The 19,653-nt window shown below is 38.4% G+C and overlaps 1 protein-coding gene across 2 annotated transcripts in view; it reads left to right on the forward strand.

The window, feature by feature from the left end:
* Positions 1-19,653, forward strand: part of LOC306845030 (myosin-10) — a 56,495-nt gene continuing 36,842 nt past the window's right edge. For both annotated transcript variants that reach the window (XM_079377538.1, XM_079377539.1), the window contains exons 1-3: positions 1-335; positions 1,456-1,830; positions 12,125-12,281. In XM_079377538.1, coding sequence (XP_079233664.1) covers positions 1,477-1,830; positions 12,125-12,281 — 511 coding nt within the window. In that variant the 5' untranslated portion in view covers positions 1-335; positions 1,456-1,476. The remainder of the gene's footprint in view (positions 336-1,455; positions 1,831-12,124; positions 12,282-19,653) is intronic.

Consider the following 19,653-nt stretch of genomic DNA (forward strand, 5'->3'; position numbering starts at 1 on the left):
AGATAGAAGAAAGCTTGCATGAACAATCACGTTTTGTTGGGAGGTGCTAATAAACCAATAGCTTGTGGTCAAGGCCCGTTACAATCCAATCCCCGTTCCATAAGGGAGCCGGTGGGTGTGACCGGAGGGCGACGGAGAGGCGGGCGCAAGAGAGTGCGATGCTGCTGAGTTCGGTTGAGGAGTTCAGAGAAGCAGGTCTGCGGACGGTGGCATCGGTGCGAAACAAGGGAATATTTGGCCGAATTTCAAAATAACTGGGTTATAAAAACTGGACGCGCTGGATAGCAGCTCATTCATCTCTTCGTGCACGTAGGTCTCATCGCTGACAGCCCGTGGTAAGTTTATACGTCTTTTCATTTTGGCCCGTTTTTCCCCGGTTGCCGTATAACGGATTATTTTTCGCATTACTTTTGAAGCAGCGGGGAGAGCTAGCGCTAGCCCACGTTAGCGAGTTTGTTATTGCGGTTCTTTTAAGCAGATAAATACATTTCCAAATTGAACAATCCCTTGCTTTTGGGCAGCCCTGAGCAGCATATGTCGGTTAATGCACTTCTAAAACGTTTGTCCGCCTCGCCACGAGCCATATAACGGGAGATACGGGAGATGGTGATGAGGAGGAGTCGCGTGCAGCTCCCGGTTTGTAGGCGCGAACTTCAGCTCGTGTTAACGGTCACCGCGTCGCTTTATTTGTATACGTACTTAAGTGGCATATTTGTGGGATGTCGTTTCAGATTATTTTTTGAGACTGCGACCGTTAGAAGGGTGTTTTTGAGGTGGTTTATCATTGAATGAATTGTTGAAGGACTGTCCGGCCCTGGAGTCCTGCTTCAGTTTAACGTTACCGGGGATTCATGAGACACTCATCTGTGAAATAACCGACATCACCCGTTTTTTTTGCCCTGCTTGTCTTATTTTAGCCGGTGTTTTCTCTGTGAAAATGACTCAGTCCGGTTGTAGGCCAGAGTAGACCGAGACCATCTGGCTCTTGCTGTTATTGTTATTTTTATTTTTTGTTAATGCGACTGAAAGGCCACTGAAGGTGATTCATATTAAACTTACATTAACAAGGTGTAACTGATTCAGACAATGCTGCTGTTTAGTGACAATATGAACTTTGTTCAGCTGTATGCTCCAAAAATGCAGTATTTGATGAATATTCATCAACTAATAGTGAGCTAGTGAGATATAAATCCACACAGTAGTAATGTTTTAGTATCTAATGAATGTATGCCAGAAAAACGACTACATTGCAATAAGGACTGGTTTAAAATATTAACCATATATAATTGAAGTGAATGCTGCATAGTAACTATAAATTGAACCTTCTCAGCTATATCCATGTAAATGTAATGAAATATTTGACCCTTCAAAGTCCTTTGCCGCTGTGTCATATCACATAAATTCAAAGTGAATCTCTGCTCTTTCGTCACTAACTCTCTCTAACTCTTTTTCCAGGTGGACTATTTTTAGTTCCTCATGCCAGAGATGGCGCAGCGGAGCGGGCAAGAGGACCCCGAGCGGTACCTCTTTGTGGATCGGGCCGTGGTCTACAACCCAGCTAACCAGGCAGACTGGACGGCCAAAAAGCTGGTGTGGGTTCCTTCCGAACGGCATGGGTTCGAGGCGGCCAGCATCCGAGAGGAACGTGGAGAGGAGGTGCTCGTTGAGCTGGCTGAAAATGGAAAGAAGGCTGTGGTAAACAAAGATGACATCCAGAAGATGAACCCGCCCAAGTTCAGCAAAGTGGAGGATATGGCAGAACTCACCTGCCTGAATGAAGCGTCTGTTTTACACAACCTGAAAGATCGCTACTACTCTGGGCTCATATATGTAAGTGTGATGATAATACATTTGCTTTCAAGTTGCAGACTTTTCTACCTTGGTTTATGCAGGTTTGCGTAGGGAGTAGGGCTGCAACTAATGATTATTTTGATCATTGATTGATTTGATGATGTTCCTTGTTAATTACGCTGAAAAGTCTACTTTTAATTTTCTGCAAACAAATAAACTGAATATATAAAATTATATATTTACGAGTATGTTTGATGGGTGTAATATTAAGTGTTCTCATGTTTGGGATCACTTAACTTGTAGATTTTTCCCATAGCGGCTCAGTCAGTGTTTTCTGTTATATTGCAGATGCATTTTGTCCATAGAAATGTGTTTTTCTCTACCACGAAATGACAGGACTGGTGAATTTTTTTTTTGTGTATGCATGCATATCAATCGATAATCAAATTCATTGTTGATTATTGTCATTATTGATTAGCTGTGGCAGCCCTTGTAGGGAGCTTCATTTTATCTTGCGATCTTGACCCATTTTATAGCATGTACTCAGAGAGAGAAATCGAGGCACTTGTATTATTCAAGAGAGAAAGAGAGTGTGAAGCAAGCTGTTTGGAGGTGTAGCCCCATCATTCCCTCCATTCCCCAAGTGTGAAGGAGCTGCTATGAGATCATTATGAAATCTCATTGAGAGCAACCACTTGTCTTCACACTTCTGTTGATATTACCACCCAGTTACATCCTTTAAAACACTGGATGGAATTTATTCAGTTTAACTTTTCATTTCCCATCATTGAAAGCTTCCAGGTTGTCGGTAACAGATCATCGCGATTGGCTGCACTTCAGGTGTTATGAAAGCGGGCGCTGTGGCCATTTTACACAATGATGAGAGAGTGCAGATCACTCTCCCATACCCACTTAGTGGAAGACTGTCAGGCTGGATTGTAAGGCTAGTTCCCTGCATTTTTTGGTATTTAAGCCTCTGTTCCATGTGTTTGCTGTGCTCCCATCTTATAGGCTACAGTAATTAGCTGTAGAGGCCCATGCTTGGCATGGTAAAACCTGAAGTTTTATAACAGGACCTTTGTGGTTGGCATCTAGCTGCAGCTGGCTTGTAATATCTGTGAGATGTCAGACTGATTGTTGATAGCACCTACATTCCTCTCATTTCTCAGCTTCCTTATTACTGTCGGGTGTCGGCTAAAGTTTATGTTTGAAGAAATATAGCCCACAAAATGGAAGCATATTGTTATACATTTACTTAAAGGTTGTATATTCTTTCCTGTATGCGTGGCTGGTGACCAGACCTCAGGCTGGTGTGTGGCATGTGCTCTCATATCTGCTGTGTGGGCAGAGCCGTGGAGTTGCTGCTTTCCCCTCTGCCTTCCTACGCCCCTCTGTTCTTGAATAGCATGATGGACAATGACACGTTAGACTTGATTTCTCTTTATGGGTTTGTTTAAAGAAATATTTTCCAGTTCTATAAATTCATCATAAAAATTGTTGTTTTTTTTCCTTGGTTTTAAAACTTTTTTTTTTTTTTTTAAACTTGTAATTTTTAATCAAAAAACCACACATTGATCTTTCATCGAACCATCAGACTTATTTCTCTTTGGTGTCCTATGCCACTTATTCATTTCTTCTGCATAAATGCAGCTCCTATCTTGCAGTTGACTGCAAACTTGCATTCAGATCCAATCAACAACTGCTGAATTAAACCAAGTCCCCACCTTATTTTTATTTTTTCAATAATCCATTTCAATCGGACGTACGTCACATACAGAAGAGATGATCTGCCGCTATTTCTGGTACATTGGGACATTGGAATATGTAGTTGTGGCTTATTTTGCTCCGTTATCAGAATTAAAGTAAGAATGATGAGACCATTGTAGTATCCTTGGATATTATAGTTTTGGTATTTTGAAAAGAGGCGGAACAATGAATTGACTCATTTCCTTTTTTTGTTAGGTTTCACAAATTTTGACAGGATTTGAAAAATTATTAAAATGGATACAAGACCAAAGAACATCATAACTGACTTCAGTCTAGCGCAAGTATATTCACTTTAAAAAACACTCCCGTTATAATCAGTGAAGCTATTTACAGTGTACGATGGGTAAATCTTATACTTACATTGCATACATTTGTACTTTATGTTGAGAGAATTTCTAAGTTAGAATTCAGTCAGCGTGCGCTGAACAACAAAACTCTGCTGTTTCAGCGATGACTCCTCTGAAAACCTCTGATAACCTCTGATTGGCCATTGCATTCATAAGCTCAACATACTCGTGTGTGATTGGTTATAATGCGCAACACTGTGAAAATGCGTAAAAAGAAATATAATGGAACAAATAAGCCCTAATATTATTTAGATAGTATTACTAGCCTGCACAACCCTACTTTATAAACTGCGTGTTGAAATTAGACTAACTTAGCACTTAACCATGAACACAAAAACACACCACACAAATGGCTTTTATAGGTTTATTTCGTTAGCAAACATGTAACTATAAGTTCTTTCCATCGATCAATTTCTTACTTTCACAATTAAAATATTTCATGAGGTTAACTTATACCCTACTTGTGGTCAGTCTACACAAGATCAACCTGCTTGTTTCCTTTGCGGCTCCTTTAAATACAAGACCGTTCGATCGTCAGAGCGCCAACGAATCTTTCTACAGCGTCGTTGGCAGGATGGCCAGAGTGAATTTTGACGCTCTTGCCGGCGGCGGTGTGAACGCACAGTTAGAGATGTATGGCATTTTCATAAGATGAGGAATACTCAACACAAATAAACAACAAATAAATAACCAATAAACTGACAAATTATTTGTTGGATAGTCTTTGGGATTTCAATACAGAGCACTGACTCATAACTGGCGCAGTGCTTTATAGTTATTCAGTGTAGCATGTTAAATTGTTTATGATTGCCATTGTGCATAGCTCAGATGGGAAGCCGTTTTCTTCCATATGTAGCCTGACAAACATTGAGAATGATGCTGGAGAGAAACAACTTTCCAGCCACAAGTCTCCTGAGTCCCAAGTCTATTGTTCTGGCCTGCGATCTAGTTTGACAGGATGGCTTTATTTACAGGGGAGTTGGGAGTGGGATGTAGACAGATCTGTCCTCAATGCATCCCCAAAACTCCTCCACACCCATATATACAGTCCCCTCCATAAGTATTGGAGCAGTAAAGACAAAATTGATCTGTTGGCTGTGGAGTCAAGACATTTGCAAATATGATTAAAAGATGAATATGAGACAAAACTACAGAATGTCACATTTTATTATTAGCCGTTTCAACACACGTTTTACCAAATAAAAAGAACAGCACTTTTAGAGTTCATCCCACTCATTGATGTGAGCATAAGTATTGGGACAGTTGAACATAAGGCAGATATAAAAGATTAAAAGCTATTTAGTTGGAGATCCCTTGCGCACAATCACAGCAGTGAGTCTGTGACCCATAGACATCACCAGACTCTTGGTCTCATCCTTTGAAATGCTTTTCCCAGCCTTTAATACGGCCAATTCCAATTGTTGTATGTTTTGAGGAGTTTCTGCCTTTACTCTCCTCTTCAGCTGGTGAAATTCATGTTCAATTGGATTTAAATCTGGAGATTGACTTGGGCAATCTAAGACTTTCCATTTATTTGCCTTTTATAAATTCCTTGACTGAACTGGCAGGGTGTTTTGGGTCATTGTCCTGATACAATATGAAGCACTTCCCAATGAATATGGTGGCATTTTCTTATATTGGTAGTTGGTAGGCAAGATGGTTTTGTACCCTTCCAAATTCATTCTGCTACTGTCATCATGCATTAAGTCATCAGTAAAGTTGAGAGGGCCTGTTCCAGAGACAGCCATGCATGCCCATACCATGACAATACCTCCACCATGCTTTACAGATGAGGCTGTATGCTTGGGATCATTTGCAGTTCCCTTTTTTTCTCCACATTTTTGCTTTCCCATCACTTAGATAAAGGTTCATCTTTGTCTCATCGATCCATAAACACAGTTCTAAAACTCCTCTGGCTCACCTTTGTGCTTTTTTTGCAAACTCTAATCTTGCCTTTCTATTTTTGGTGCTGGTCAGAGGTTTGCATCTTGCTGTGTAGCATCTGTAATTCTGTGTCAAAGTCTCCTGAGGACAGTAGATTGTCAGAGCATCAACCCAGCTTTCTGGAAGTTGTTGGTGATTTTACAGACACGTCTTTTAGGGTTAGCAGTTTTGAAGCATTTTCACAGTTTTTATGGTCATCAACTACTGTTGTTTTCTCAGCCGATCAGGTAGTTGTTGGTTGCTGGTGGTTTCCAAACTCTTGATTTCTCCATGCCCTTTGTTTTTGCTATAGCTCTAATTGACTTCCTCTTTTCTTTTAGCATCCAAATTGCTTGCTTTTCTCTCAGTCAGCTCCATCATCTTCATCCTGGTTTGTGTGTCATCATCGAATGCAAGATTCAGAATACAGAAGTTATGGATATAACTGATACGACACATTCCCTGCTTTTAATATCTGAAGAATTAATGCAACCCGACACAGCTGATCACTTAGAAAGACCTGTGAGGCAACTGTTCCAATACTTATGCTCGCATCAGATAGGGGGATGAAACTCTAAAAGGGCCGATCTTCTTAGCTGGTAAAACATGTATGTGTTGAAACGGCTAATAATAAAACGTGACATTCTGCAGTTTTGTCTCATATTCGTCTTTTAATCATATTTGTAAATGTCTTGACTCCACAGCCAACAGAGCAATTTTGTCTTTACCGTTCCAATACTTTTGGAGGGCACTGTATATATCCATTCATAGAAGGACCCTTCAGCAGGCAGACAGGGATTACCTCTCCCCTGATTTGACTCCTCACTGTGTGTCTGGATCACCCAGCAGTGGCTGAACATTCAAACAAACACAGGTTGCTCTCAGTTATAGCCTCATATATGAAACGGCTTGAAGGACAGGGTTAATATCTTGTAAATGTCTTCTGTAATGAAGTGCAGGCTCACTGCAGGACAGCTGCACTGGCAGTGAAAGCATGTCAGCATTTCTCAAGAGAAACACCTTTATTCTGTTTCATTCTATATGCCCCTTCTTGAAAAAAGATCTTCAAGGGGACCTATTATGCAAAAATCACTTTTATAAGGTGTTTGAACACAGTTGTGTGGCCGTAGTGTGTGAAAACAACCAGCCTATAATGTTAAAAATCCACCAACTCATTTTTTAATAAAACCAATAAATCATGAACCGTCTTTCCAAACCAGCGGTTCTCCCTCTGTGCACGTCACGAGGGGAAAAAGTCCCGCCCATTTGTGACGCTCTCTGCCATAAACACAGCCCTGAGTGAGATGCGGTCCATCGTTACTGTAGATATACAATATCAGCGCCAAAGAGGCTTTACAAGTGATGTGTTTTGGAATGCACTAATAAACATAGGAGTCGCCATAATCTCCCCCCATCTGAGCCAAGGACACTGTGGTTTAATTTCATTTTCGAAGGAAATATCCCGTAAAAAATCGGTAAAGTCCCCTAAATGTTTATTAATCAATACCAATGCTTTGTGCACGAACGTCAGCTACAGACCAAGTAAGTATCACGCGTTTGTTTTCCAAATTGCCTTTCTGAAAGAGCTTCTTGTCACTCTGTAAGGCTAATAGCTAAAACTATCATTCTCTCTGTGTGTTTGCACTGATGCTGGCTTCAAGTGCTGCCAGAATGATCGTGAATACAGGGCTTGACGCTTACCTTTTCCCCATGGAGCACATGTGCTCCTAAGTCAAAAAATTTAGGAGCACATTAAAAAAATTTAGGGGCGCAATGCAAATTTTTAGCTTAATAAGGGGATACAAAGAGACATTTACAAGCACAATTATTTAATTTATCAGAATACAGAAAGTACACAAGGTTTTTAAATAATTTTACTTCAGACACTATTTAATAGGCTAATTATGTAATTCGTTATAATCCTATTCAAGAGTTTTATTTGTCACATACACAATTATACAGGGTATAACCAGCAGTGAAATGTAGGTTTATTATATATATATATATATATATATATATATATATATATCCTATTAACTGTGTTGGTATAAAATTTTCACAATAATCATTGAAGCTTTTGTCACGGTATATGTTTTTGTTTTTAAATCACAATATATAATTTCTAAGTGGAAAAAAAGTGTTGTCCTCCTAACAGGTTAAATAACTTTATTAAAGATAATTTACTAAAAGACTTTTATAAAAAATACATAAAAATATAAATAATATAAAAATGAACGAAAGAACAATAGGTAAGTAAGGTCCCATTTGTTAACATTAGTTAAAGCAGGTTAACATTAACTAAAAATGTGCAATAGCTAATTGTTGCAGTAGTTAATATTCTTTGTTAATGTTGATTAATAAAAAATACAACTATGTTAGTTAATGTTAGCTCCATTGAATTATATTAAGACAACTTTTGATTTTATAATGTATTATTAAAAGTTGAAATTAAGATAGCATTATTAATAAATACAGTCATGGTTTTTTTCATGTTAACTAATGGAGCTTGTGTTACTGAACAATAATAACGAATCAGTCGTTGATATATAGATAGGCCCACTGTTCTCTATTATAGATCAGTGGATGGGCCATGTTTTAGCTTAGAAACAATGTTTGAAAATAAATAGCTCATTAAGTCTTTAAGTAAGAATTATTTGATGCTATTGTGAAGACTAAAGCGAATATAAATATCTAAATGACTGTGAGTGTGAAACATTATTTACACAGTTTTAGGAAAGTAGCGCAGCTGATTTGTTTACTGGGTTACCGGGGTAACGGCAGCGCCCTCTAGTGGCGAATGTGCGTCATTCAGCGCGTCTTCACTTTAACTCGCTCCGCTTTTCTTCTCATCTGTGCTCATTTAAATTAAACCGTTGCCTTTTTAAAGTACTAAAGTAATCATATGAGGCTGCATCGCAATTTTTCCATAAATAAACAAATAAATTAATACGTTTGTTATAGGCTACTGTATAAGTTAGGCTGTTTTGTATTCGCACTTGTGCTCCTAAATACATTTTCCAGTTCGCACACATCTATTTCTAGTCGCAAATGCGAGTGAAATGCTCGCACTGTCGAGCCCTGGAATAGGAATGTGGTAGTTAAAAGTTGCATATGAGAGCAATGTGAGTCGATCGCTTGAAGTTGTCGAGCTCATAATCAGAAGTGGAACTTATAAAGTTTATGATAGCATGAGACCAGCTATGTTGTTATTTTTATCCCACCGTGCTCCCCGTCTGTGTAATTCATAAACGCAAATTTATTATGCACAGAATAATAGAATGACTGACTTTGAAACCAAGTAGTTTTCTTTAAAGATAATAAGTTTGTATTAATAGTGAAATGTTTATTTGCAAAGGCTAGCACTGCTAATGCGGAGCTCGAGCTCTTGAAGCTCCGCCTTCTTCTCCAGGAGCAACAGCTCACTTGCATTTAAAGCAACACACTCAAAACAGCACGTTTTGGCTCATACCTTAAAAGTGGTCATTTTTAACAAGCTGTAAAAATTTATCTATGGGGTATATTGAGAGAGAACTTCACACATACGCTCTGGGGACATCAGAGACTTATTTTACGTCTTGTAAAAAGGGGCATAATAGGTCCCCTTTAAATTCATAATAAACTATTTTATCTCATTACATTATTTTTAGTGGTCCACCGATATATTACAATGGCAAATATTACTGGCTAAAATTTAGCTTTTTTTTAAATGATCCGTATCAGCTGATACGTTTTTCTAATAATTGAAGGCCAAATTCTATAATTCTTCAATTATATATGGTCTGCATTCAGTAAATGTGTCACAGCCATATCACCCTGCAGCCCAAGACCGGTTGCCCACTGAAACTAAGCAGGGTTGAGCCTGGTCAGTACCTGGATGGGAGACCTCCGGTGAAAACTAGGTTGCTGTTGGAAGAGGTGTTAGTGAGGCCAGCAGGGGGTGCTCACCCTGTGGTCTGTGTGGGTCCTAACGCCCCGTTATAGTGACGGGGACACTATACTGTCAAAAAACACTGTCTTTCGGATGAGACGTTAAACCGAGGTCCTGACTCTCTGTGCTCATGAAAAATCCCATGGCACTTCTCAAAGTGTAGGGGTGTAACCCCGGTGTCCTGGCCAAATTCCCTCTACTGGCCCTTGTCTATCATGGCCTCCTAATAATCCCCATACACTTGATTGACTCTGACTCTCTCTCCTCTCCACCTGTAGCTGGTGTGTGGTGAGCGCACTGGCGCCGTTGTAGTGTGGCTGCCGTCGCATCATCCAAGTGGATGCTGCACACTGGTGGTGGTTGAGGAGAGACCCCCACATGATTGTAAAGCGCTTTGGGTGTACAGCAATACACAAAGCGCTATATAAATGCATCATTCATTCATAAATACACACATTAAACTAGTCTGTCTGAATATCTAATAAATATTTATTTTGTCACAAACTTTGGCTCTTAGATCGATTTTGTGTGCATACTGCATAGCTTGCATAAACATTATTATTTTTTTAAATTGATTCGGTTTCAGATTTATTTATTTCAAATTATTTTAGTAAATATGTCAAATAAAAAAAACTTTATTGCAGAAATTGTGCATGTTATCTACTATAGGCCACCCTGCTCTCTAAGGGTGCTTTCACACCTGGCCCTTTGTTTTGAAACCTGGCGGGTTTCCCCATTATCTCGGTTCGTTTGGGCATATGAGAATGCAGCAATCTCGTTCGCATCCACACCAAAACAACTGGTCTGAGATTGCCTGAACGAGGGGGTCTTGGCTCGATTGTAAACGAACTCTGGAGCGGTTCGGTTGTAATGAGCAAGCGATCTGATCCAACAGACCAACAATCCAGGCTATATCACAGTGTATGATGGTTAGTTACATAAGTTCCGTGAAAAGCAGTAGACGATGTCTGTGGGTGAGCACATCTTCGACATTCAAAATTAAATTTTATAATGCCGTCTTATTGCTCTTCGTAGTAGGTGCTTTTTAACAATGTTTTCCAGACGAATCCTGGACTCAAAATGATAAATTAATAAATTAATATAACGACAGCTACTAAAAATCCAACAATAAGCCCTTGAAGGTGTTGTAGTTCCATCCTGACGGATGACAGCTATGAATGGAATTCCTGAAAATAAACCGTGGAACTTTGACCAATGAGAGGACCGTTTACTTGCACGTGAAATTTTGGTCCATTTAGAGACTGCGTGAAAGCGAACTGCACCAAGAATAAAAAGCAACATTGTAATTATTTTAATCCCTGTTTCGGAACAAAGCAGTTGATCTACAGGTGTGAAAGCACCTTAAGATATCAGCATCTGCCATCAAAAAATCTATAATGGACGAACTCTATTAATGATTTGTTAAAATTAATAAAATGCAACTGGTATCATATCACAACATGTGTTCTGTTGTTTTAAATCGACACCGGTCTAAACATAATGTAAAGAAAAATGAATGGTGATTCATTCAAATCTGGCTCCAAACTTTCTTGAAATGAAAGTTTGAATTTTAGACCCTCATTAAACATCTTTATTTTCAGATTTTCTGTTCTACAGTTTGACACTCTTAATTAGTGTATTTTAACAGTTGTAGAGATCACTCACCACATCTAGAAACATACATATTTTTAATCTTAATCAAGATAAATCTTTTTTGTCTGTTTGTCAGCCTGTTGTAATTTCTTTTTTGTAAAGCTAATAGCAGCTGATGATGCAGTTGTTGTCGCTGTGCAGTGAATACTAAGTGTAGCGCTCTGTGTAATCAACCATGTCTCAGCTGGAGATGGAGTGGTGTAGTTATAAAGCTGGGACTCTTACTTATAAACCATGTCAGTTTATGCAATATCTTCACAATCAGATGCTTAAATTGTATGGATGCTTTCCCAAATACAGATTATGTTCAGAATGAAAAAGATTAACAGAAACTGTATGAATGGGTAAAAACTATAATTCTCTGGAGTATTCTGTTTCAGAAATCCCTGAATGGTTAAACAAACTCTAGATTTACTGTTAAACCAATAAACAAGTGAACTAGAGATAAAAGCATGGCTTTACAAGAAATCAGACAAAGTTACCATTGTTTAATCGCTTTTATGGTTTTTATTTGAAAATGTTAGCTTTGTCAAGTTGCAGGGTTCGATTATGAATATACACGTGTTCAATGTTTTGTGTACATAATTGAATGTTAATATATGTATATATTCCATATTTATGCTGTTTGTCCAGCTTTTTAAAAAAATCCATATCGGTTGACCACCAGTTAAGTGTTAATTTTCTTTTCCCCTTTTGTTTGTGTTTGTCTGTGCAGACATACTCAGGACTCTTCTGTGTGGTCATAAACCCATACAAAAACCTCCCCATATACTCAGAGAACATCATCGAGATGTACAGGGGCAAGAAGAGGCATGAAATGCCACCTCATATCTACGCCATTTCTGAATCTGCCTACAGATGCATGCTTCAAGGTAAGACCAAAAGAAATATTCCTTCTGATGAACCGTCTCGGTGTCTCCATGTGTTACAGAGATAACGTTTTTGAATACTGCATTTCCGCAGAGAATTTTTGCAGCAAAAATAAATGGGGTGTGTTGTTTTCTCAATCGTGCTTTAGAACTTGCTATGTTAGATGAGACCACCACGTTGTTCAAATAAGCAGACACATTCTCCTCCTTTTGGCGTTTTTAGCAGTTCAAGATTTCCTAAATCCTAAAGCAGAATTTGAATTTGCTATCAGTTTCAACCAACCTTTAATGTTATTGGCTGAACTTTGTGTTTCATAGTATCATGTGATGTGGAGTGGCAGAAATGGAATGGTGGCTATTTCCAACGGTATCTATTATATTTAAGTTTGTTTTTCTACTCTGAGAGATAAATTAATTTTCTCTGCCACATCTGGTGCTTTCAGATAAGCCCAGAGAACGGAAAGAAAAAAGGACTGCATGTTTTTTCATATTTCACTGTGATGGGCTTGAGTTTGTCTTGCCCCAGCTGTGGATCTGTGTATATTATAGTGAGAAATGAAAGATAATACATCCATCAGACAGTGTTCATCAGCTTACTACTAAACTACAAGGTTACTCCAGATGTAATTTAAATGTGTTGAAAGTGTAAGAATTAGTGAGTCAGGCTTTTGGATACGATGCTCTGTTGTTTATCATATGTCATTGGCTGTGAATACTAAGCTTCTGTCCATCACAGCAGGAGATCATACAAAGTAAGCCCCATCGCTCCTGTTCTTGAGCAGTTGGAGCTTTTTCATTGCTTCCTGTGTTTTCTTACTTGATCTCTTCTCAATGAAGCGGATAGGTTATGGTTGATTGTGAAAGGGAAGCTCAGGAGATGTAATTCTCTGATTCAGTCAACTGAAATTTTTTTTTTTTTGTACCACTGTCATAATCTTTAAGTCATCTCTTAGTAAATCTGGGGCAGTTGGATATTGGAGTGGGCAACTATGTGTCACAGATTAAGATTGCGTTTGGCAGTGATGTTAGTGTTATTACAACTGAATAATTTAATCTTTTACTCTCAATTTAATTTTCACTAGAAAGGTGTTTAAAGGTTTTTATTTTTAGAGTTTATATAATCAAAGAACAGCAAATGTATTCTGGACAATGGTTTAATAAATGTAGCTGTATTTCATAATATGAGATTTGTGCTTGTAGGTAGGCTGTACCAGTTCTGCACTTCCACAGTGTGGAATGGAGTTCTTGTATTTTGATTCATTGCCGTAGCATTTGTGATTGAAAGAATTACTATTTTATGTAAGATTTTATTAATGTAATGTACGCTACTGTTGAAAAGATTGGAGTCTGTGCAATATTTTTTTTTAAATGTTTTTGAAGTACGCCTGCATCTGTTTGATCAAAATACAGTAATGTTAAGAATTATTATTACTATTTAAAATGACCATTTTCTATTTGATTTATATTTTAAAATGTAATTTATTTCTTTGGCAAAGCTGAATTATTAGGAGTCATTATTCCATATATTATTCAGTGTCACCTGATCCTTCAGAAATCATTCTAATATGCTGATTTGCTGCTCAAGAAGCTTTTATTATCAATGTTGGAAATTTTTGTGCTGCCTAATACATTTGTTTGGAAACTGATTAAATTTCATTTTTTGTGATCAATAGTACAAATAAAGAGCATTTATTTGAAATGTTTTGTAATAATGTGAAAAGTCTTTAATGACACTTTTGATTCATTTTATATTTTGTTGCTGAATAAAAGTGTTAACTTATTTAAAAAAAAAAAAAAAACCTCTGACCTCAAACTTTTGAACGGTATATAATTATATGCAAAACATATTTGCTTTTTTGTATCAGTAAATGCCATGTACATAAAATTTGATACATTCTATGAGTTGGTAAATACATTGGTAAATTTTTGGTAGTAGTGAACAATCATACAAACTTGGAGTCAAAGAAGTTTGTCCAGGAAATGGCGAAGCATTTGGCATCAATGCAATGCTGAATTCCTTAACAGAGCTGACTCTCTCACATAGAAGGACAGGCCAGTTGTCCTGATCTGTCAGAGGCCAGTGAACAAGAGCCGTCCCAGGCTGGGAAGGAGAGACTGACCTGCATTGTGGGGTACAATGTCGCCTTTGTGTGCCAATGGTTGGGGGGGGTGCAGTACATACTCTGACGTGCTGGGTCAAGTGTGGCTGGGACACATGGATCCTGGTGTCTGCTTCTGGAGGAAACACCCCTAACTATGCTGCATGCGCCAGCATCATTAGAGCTGCAGGGATTACGGCTGTGGAACCAAGTTGTTTACTTTTCCTCTTGAGATGTTTCCTCCGTCATGGCTTCATTCCAGTTATTGTTTAAGCAAGCTTGTGGTTTCAATCACATTTATGATTGGAAACCACTCTATTACACTCTTTAATCAGAGCACCAAAACTGGCCAAAGTTTAATCCAAGAATCTGATATGGTATGCTAAGATTAAGTCTAAAGTGTAATAACAAGCTAGCGCATTTCTTTTTGTTGGTGTTTTTTAGTTTTTGTTGTATAGTGATAGTTCAGATGGCCCACATTTATCAGCATCAGCTGATATCAGTCCAGCAGATATTCTTGTGTCTGAGAATTGAGTAAATACTGCGTAAAATAACTCATTGCTAGATATCCGCACTTACATTAGCCTTTGAAAGATTCATATTCGTCAACTATTACCAAATTCTTTAGATACACAAAGATGGTCCTTTTTTTTTTAAACACCATTTGAGCATAAAAAGCAACATTTAAGGGACTGTTTGTGTCAGATTTTTTGATGATTTGAAATGCAGTTTAATTGTGAGTGTGGCAGTCAGTTTTTGAGATTTCAGGATTTCTCCATTCAAACAGATAGATTTGGTGCAAATAGCCTGAACACCCTTTCCTTCAAAGGGACTTTGCTATTACTCTGTATTTTAACAAACTTCATGGTGTCCAGTCTATAGATAATCAGAGGAAAGTGATCAGTTAGAGGTTTGTTTGCTTATGAATTATAACAAACTTAATAGGTCAGATAATTTACTGCTCTGTATTGGTCTATTAAAAGAGAGTATTTGTTTAATGACATGTCTAACATGCAGCTTTAAAGGTTAAATGAGACTTGGCTCATACAAAGGTACGTTTTATAATGCCTCTGGACACACTGACTTGCACAACCACACATCCATTTACATCTGTCCTTGATTAGTCTGCCAGAAACCAGCCATAATCCCCCTCTCTGGCTGTTGACTGAACCTGGTTACAAAGGGCTAATTATAACAACTTTTTAAGAACTTTGGAAGAGCTGATCTTCACTTCAACAGTAACATTTTTGGAAATGGCCCAGTCAGTATAGCCACTGGAGCGCAGGAATGTCAGTGGCACCCGTCTCTCTTCAAGGCATATGGAAGCTATGAAATCTAAATACGGTTACTGACTGGAAAGTTATATCTGAAACATATAATTACAGCCTTTAAAACAGCAATCTCACAACCACATTTACCCAGTGCGGAGGCACACTTAAATTTCAATTATGCTAAGAGATGTCGAGCCCCCTAACTTATCAGTTAGGCATGGAATGGTATGGAATAGCTGTTGTGTGCCAAGATACTGTTCTAGTTACTGTTACTGTTCCGTGGAGTTTTTGACCCACCTGTTACCAATACATGTGTAATGAGAAGTAATGCGTTTCATGACTTTGTCCTTTTGAACCTGGCCCAGGTTGTTGCAGAGAAATCTCATCTGGCTCTGAGCCCACTGGAACATAGAGATCTTGTGTATATTACAGTGACCAGAGACCCTGTATTTCAAAGACATTCCAAGGGGAGCTCAAAAACATTTTTGTACCTGTTTCAAATCAGCTCTGCTCTCCTCAGTACTTCTTAGACAGGATACCTGAGCAATACTGTAGATACTTGCTTCTTAAACCTTGCTTGTTGTTTGAGTAAACCATTTAGTTTAACTCTACTTTGCAAGTTTGTGGACATGGTGTTGTCAATTTTGAGCTGTGCATTAATACAGTAATACACCCCCCCCCCCCCCCCCCCCCCCCCAATGTCGTTCCAATCCCATAAAAGCTTTGTTTGTCTTTGGAACACAATTTAAGATATTTTAGATGAAAACCGGGAGGCTTGTGACTGTCCCATTGACTGCATAGTAAATTGCACTGTCAAGGTCCATAAAAGAATGAAAGACATCATCAAAACAGTCCATCTGCCATCCGACGTGCAATCTGAATTCAGCGTTTCCCACAGGATTTTGTGAGACTTGTGGCGGCAGGTGACCTCACATATCACTTCGCACTCGCAGGGCAGTACTTGGAGTATCTTCCAACTGAACGAAAGCTAAGGTTTTTTCAAAAGGTCGCTAGGTTTGTCGGTATGTATCTGTTATGGGGGAAAAAAGCTGCCAAAAGGGTCTGAAAGTTGCTAAATATTGTGCTAAAGTCGCGCTCGTGTGTGTGTGTGTGAGTGAGACGCGGGATGTGTGATGGCAGCGGGCGGTTGCCACAAATAATCAAGGTATGGGAAACACTGGAGGTTGTCTGTGGGAGTGTCGACAGTTCTTGAGCACACAGAACGAGCTGTACGAGCGTAGGGCGAGGGCAGATTTTCCACTAGTTAATTGATCGCGGATGGTTTATCTCGTGCGGATAAAAAAAAAAGTGTAAGAGATAATAATAGTAATAAAAACAAAAATGTGTCACCAAATATACTTGGGCGGCCATTAATATACCTGGGCGGCCCGCCTCAGATGATGCACGATTTAAACTCCATGACCTGCTAACGTCTACATATCTAGGTGTACGCTGGCCTCGACGTTAGCAGGTCACGGCGTTTGGAGTATCTCTTTAATAAGAAAAAATAAATAAATAGGAAGAAAATTAGTATTGGAGCTCTCTGAAGTTTTGACTTTTTATGGGTTTGTATTCTCTTTTTTTTTAGTTTTTTCGTGTTGATAAATATTTGGTTGATTAGGGTTATGAGTTGTTATAGGTTCAATACTTTTGGCTCCTTTCTAATCCCATACAGAAGACCACACTGTGTTTTAGTATGTATAAATGTCATGTATAAATAATTCTTGACTTAAGTGCTTATTTTGTTTGTACATCCACATGGCATGACGGGTCCAGGGTTTACCAGGGTTGTTTGTTTCAGACAGTCATGACCTTTGAGGTGTTTGTTTTTGCAGTAGTCTGAGGCTGGCTGCCCACATTGCCAAACACGCCCCTTGAGCACAACAGGATCAGGGAACAACTGCCCTCCCACACTACATGGTTACAGTATCCCATAATGCCTCTGTGAGCTGAGCCTCTGACAAAAGCAAATTATATATACTTAGCTTGCTAAACATCAGCTGATATCATGATATACTTTATTTAATTCCAGCAAGGATGACATGTCTCTGAATTAATCTCCTGTCTCTGAATTAGTTCTATTGTAGACTGTAATGTATCCTCACAGTGGGAATATATTTAGGACATAATAAGATTGTGCAGCATTTCCTACGAGAGTATGTGTAGTCTGAAGGTCTCTAGATGTTTGGTTTGTAATTTGATGCAGATGAATGACATGCAATCATGATGGTGTTTTGTGTAATAGAGATGTAGTTTGTGTTACCTCTGATCAGGCCATATCTGGCTCGGCTCACTGGGTAGCTAGTGAGTCATGTTTCTCAGTGTGTGACTGACGGGCTCGTCACTTCAAACGGCTACATGATAAATTCCTGCAGACAGCAGTTGCAGCAGATGGGGTAGTTATTCTGTTGCTTGGTGCTTTTGCACTGCAGTTCATATGAATGATTCACTCGGGCCTGGTTATTTTAATGTCTATGAGCTCATACGTCTTATCTGTTTACTTTTGCAATTGTCCTTTGCTTCATGTGAAAATGTTCTGTTGAAAGTACAAATGTTTTATCAGACACAATTTTTTCATACTGTTAAACAGTAAATTGTTTTCTGTGGTCAAATAATATCTGAGAATAAATATGCATGCCATAATCTTTCCGTGTCAGAACAGTCAGAATAGTTCAACCATAGTGTTTTTTACACTACCACTGAGAAATTTTAACCAAAGTATGTTATAGACTTTTCATTAAGACCCTAAACAATCTCATCACCTTGTGGAAAATGAGCATCCGATGACCCCTTTAACAAAGCATCTGAATATGCTGTGTTAGAGGAAAACAAAGCATCCGATAGACATTTGGAACGACTCCCAAGCGCAACAGAAATGAGTGGAATAATATTTACCAAAATTTGCGTTTTGAAAATATTGATGGACTTCAGATCTATCTTGAATTTGATTTCTTCTAAGAACATTAACTGTTATGAGTTGATAGTAAAGAATCCCTAACATTTTTATTTTTTTTACACGTTGTCCACCCTCAGTCGATGATGGATTGTTTATTATAAGAATAGTTTTCTTTGCATTAGGCCAGATATACTTTTAGCCATTCAGGGCTAGAGTGCCAGACCTTCTGTCTTTTATCGTTCAGTATTATATCATCTTCCTGAGAAGTCATTCTGACAGGCTGTTTACTTTGCACTTCACTGCCTTTCTGCATCACCATGAGAGGTGAAACGGACTTGATTGTCTGATCAGTTTGTAAACAGACTCGTTGCAAATTCAAATTTAGAACCATCATCACCACGTATTATACATTGATGCATTAAAATATTTTCCTACACTTATGCTGCTCTAGATGAAATTATTGGCAGCCCTTTTGGCATTCAGTATTACAGTCATTTATTTCAGCTGTGGTAGATGTTATTTATGGTTTAATAGGAGGCACAGTTCTTTTTTTTCTTTTTTTTTTTTTTTTCTTTTTTTTTCAATGAATCAAATCTCCGCATCAGAACCGTTTTCTGATGTGTTGACCTCCATTCCTGCTTGAGCAAAAACAGGCACAAATGATTTTATTTGTTGGAATTGACTTTTTGTTATGTAAACTGCAGTTGTTCCTGTGCATGATACATTTTTCCATACTATGTGCAGTTTCCAAAAACAGTGCCACATTTCAGTTCAGCCATGATATTTTGCTATAATCTCTATTTGTTAGAAACTGTCCAGCAGCACAGAGTTTTACTAGCCTTGGCACTAGGGATGGGCGATATGGGCTTAAAAATATATCACGATATTTCTGATATCTATTGCAATGACGATAATTCAAGGAATCCTGTTTCGTTAGAGAAAAGTATTATCTTTCCCATTTTTACCCAAAATAAGGTGTTGGGAGCATTGCTGAGTACACTGTTTAATTCATACTGGAAGCCGGAAGGCACCCTTGCGCAGAAACTCCACATATCCATAGTAGAAGTAATACTACTGTCAACGCTCCATGAAGGTATCCAGTTATCGCT

Source organism: Barbus barbus, assembly GCF_936440315.1.
Source record: "Barbus barbus genome assembly, chromosome: 25".
Classification (NCBI taxonomy): Eukaryota; Metazoa; Chordata; class Actinopteri; order Cypriniformes; family Cyprinidae; genus Barbus; species Barbus barbus.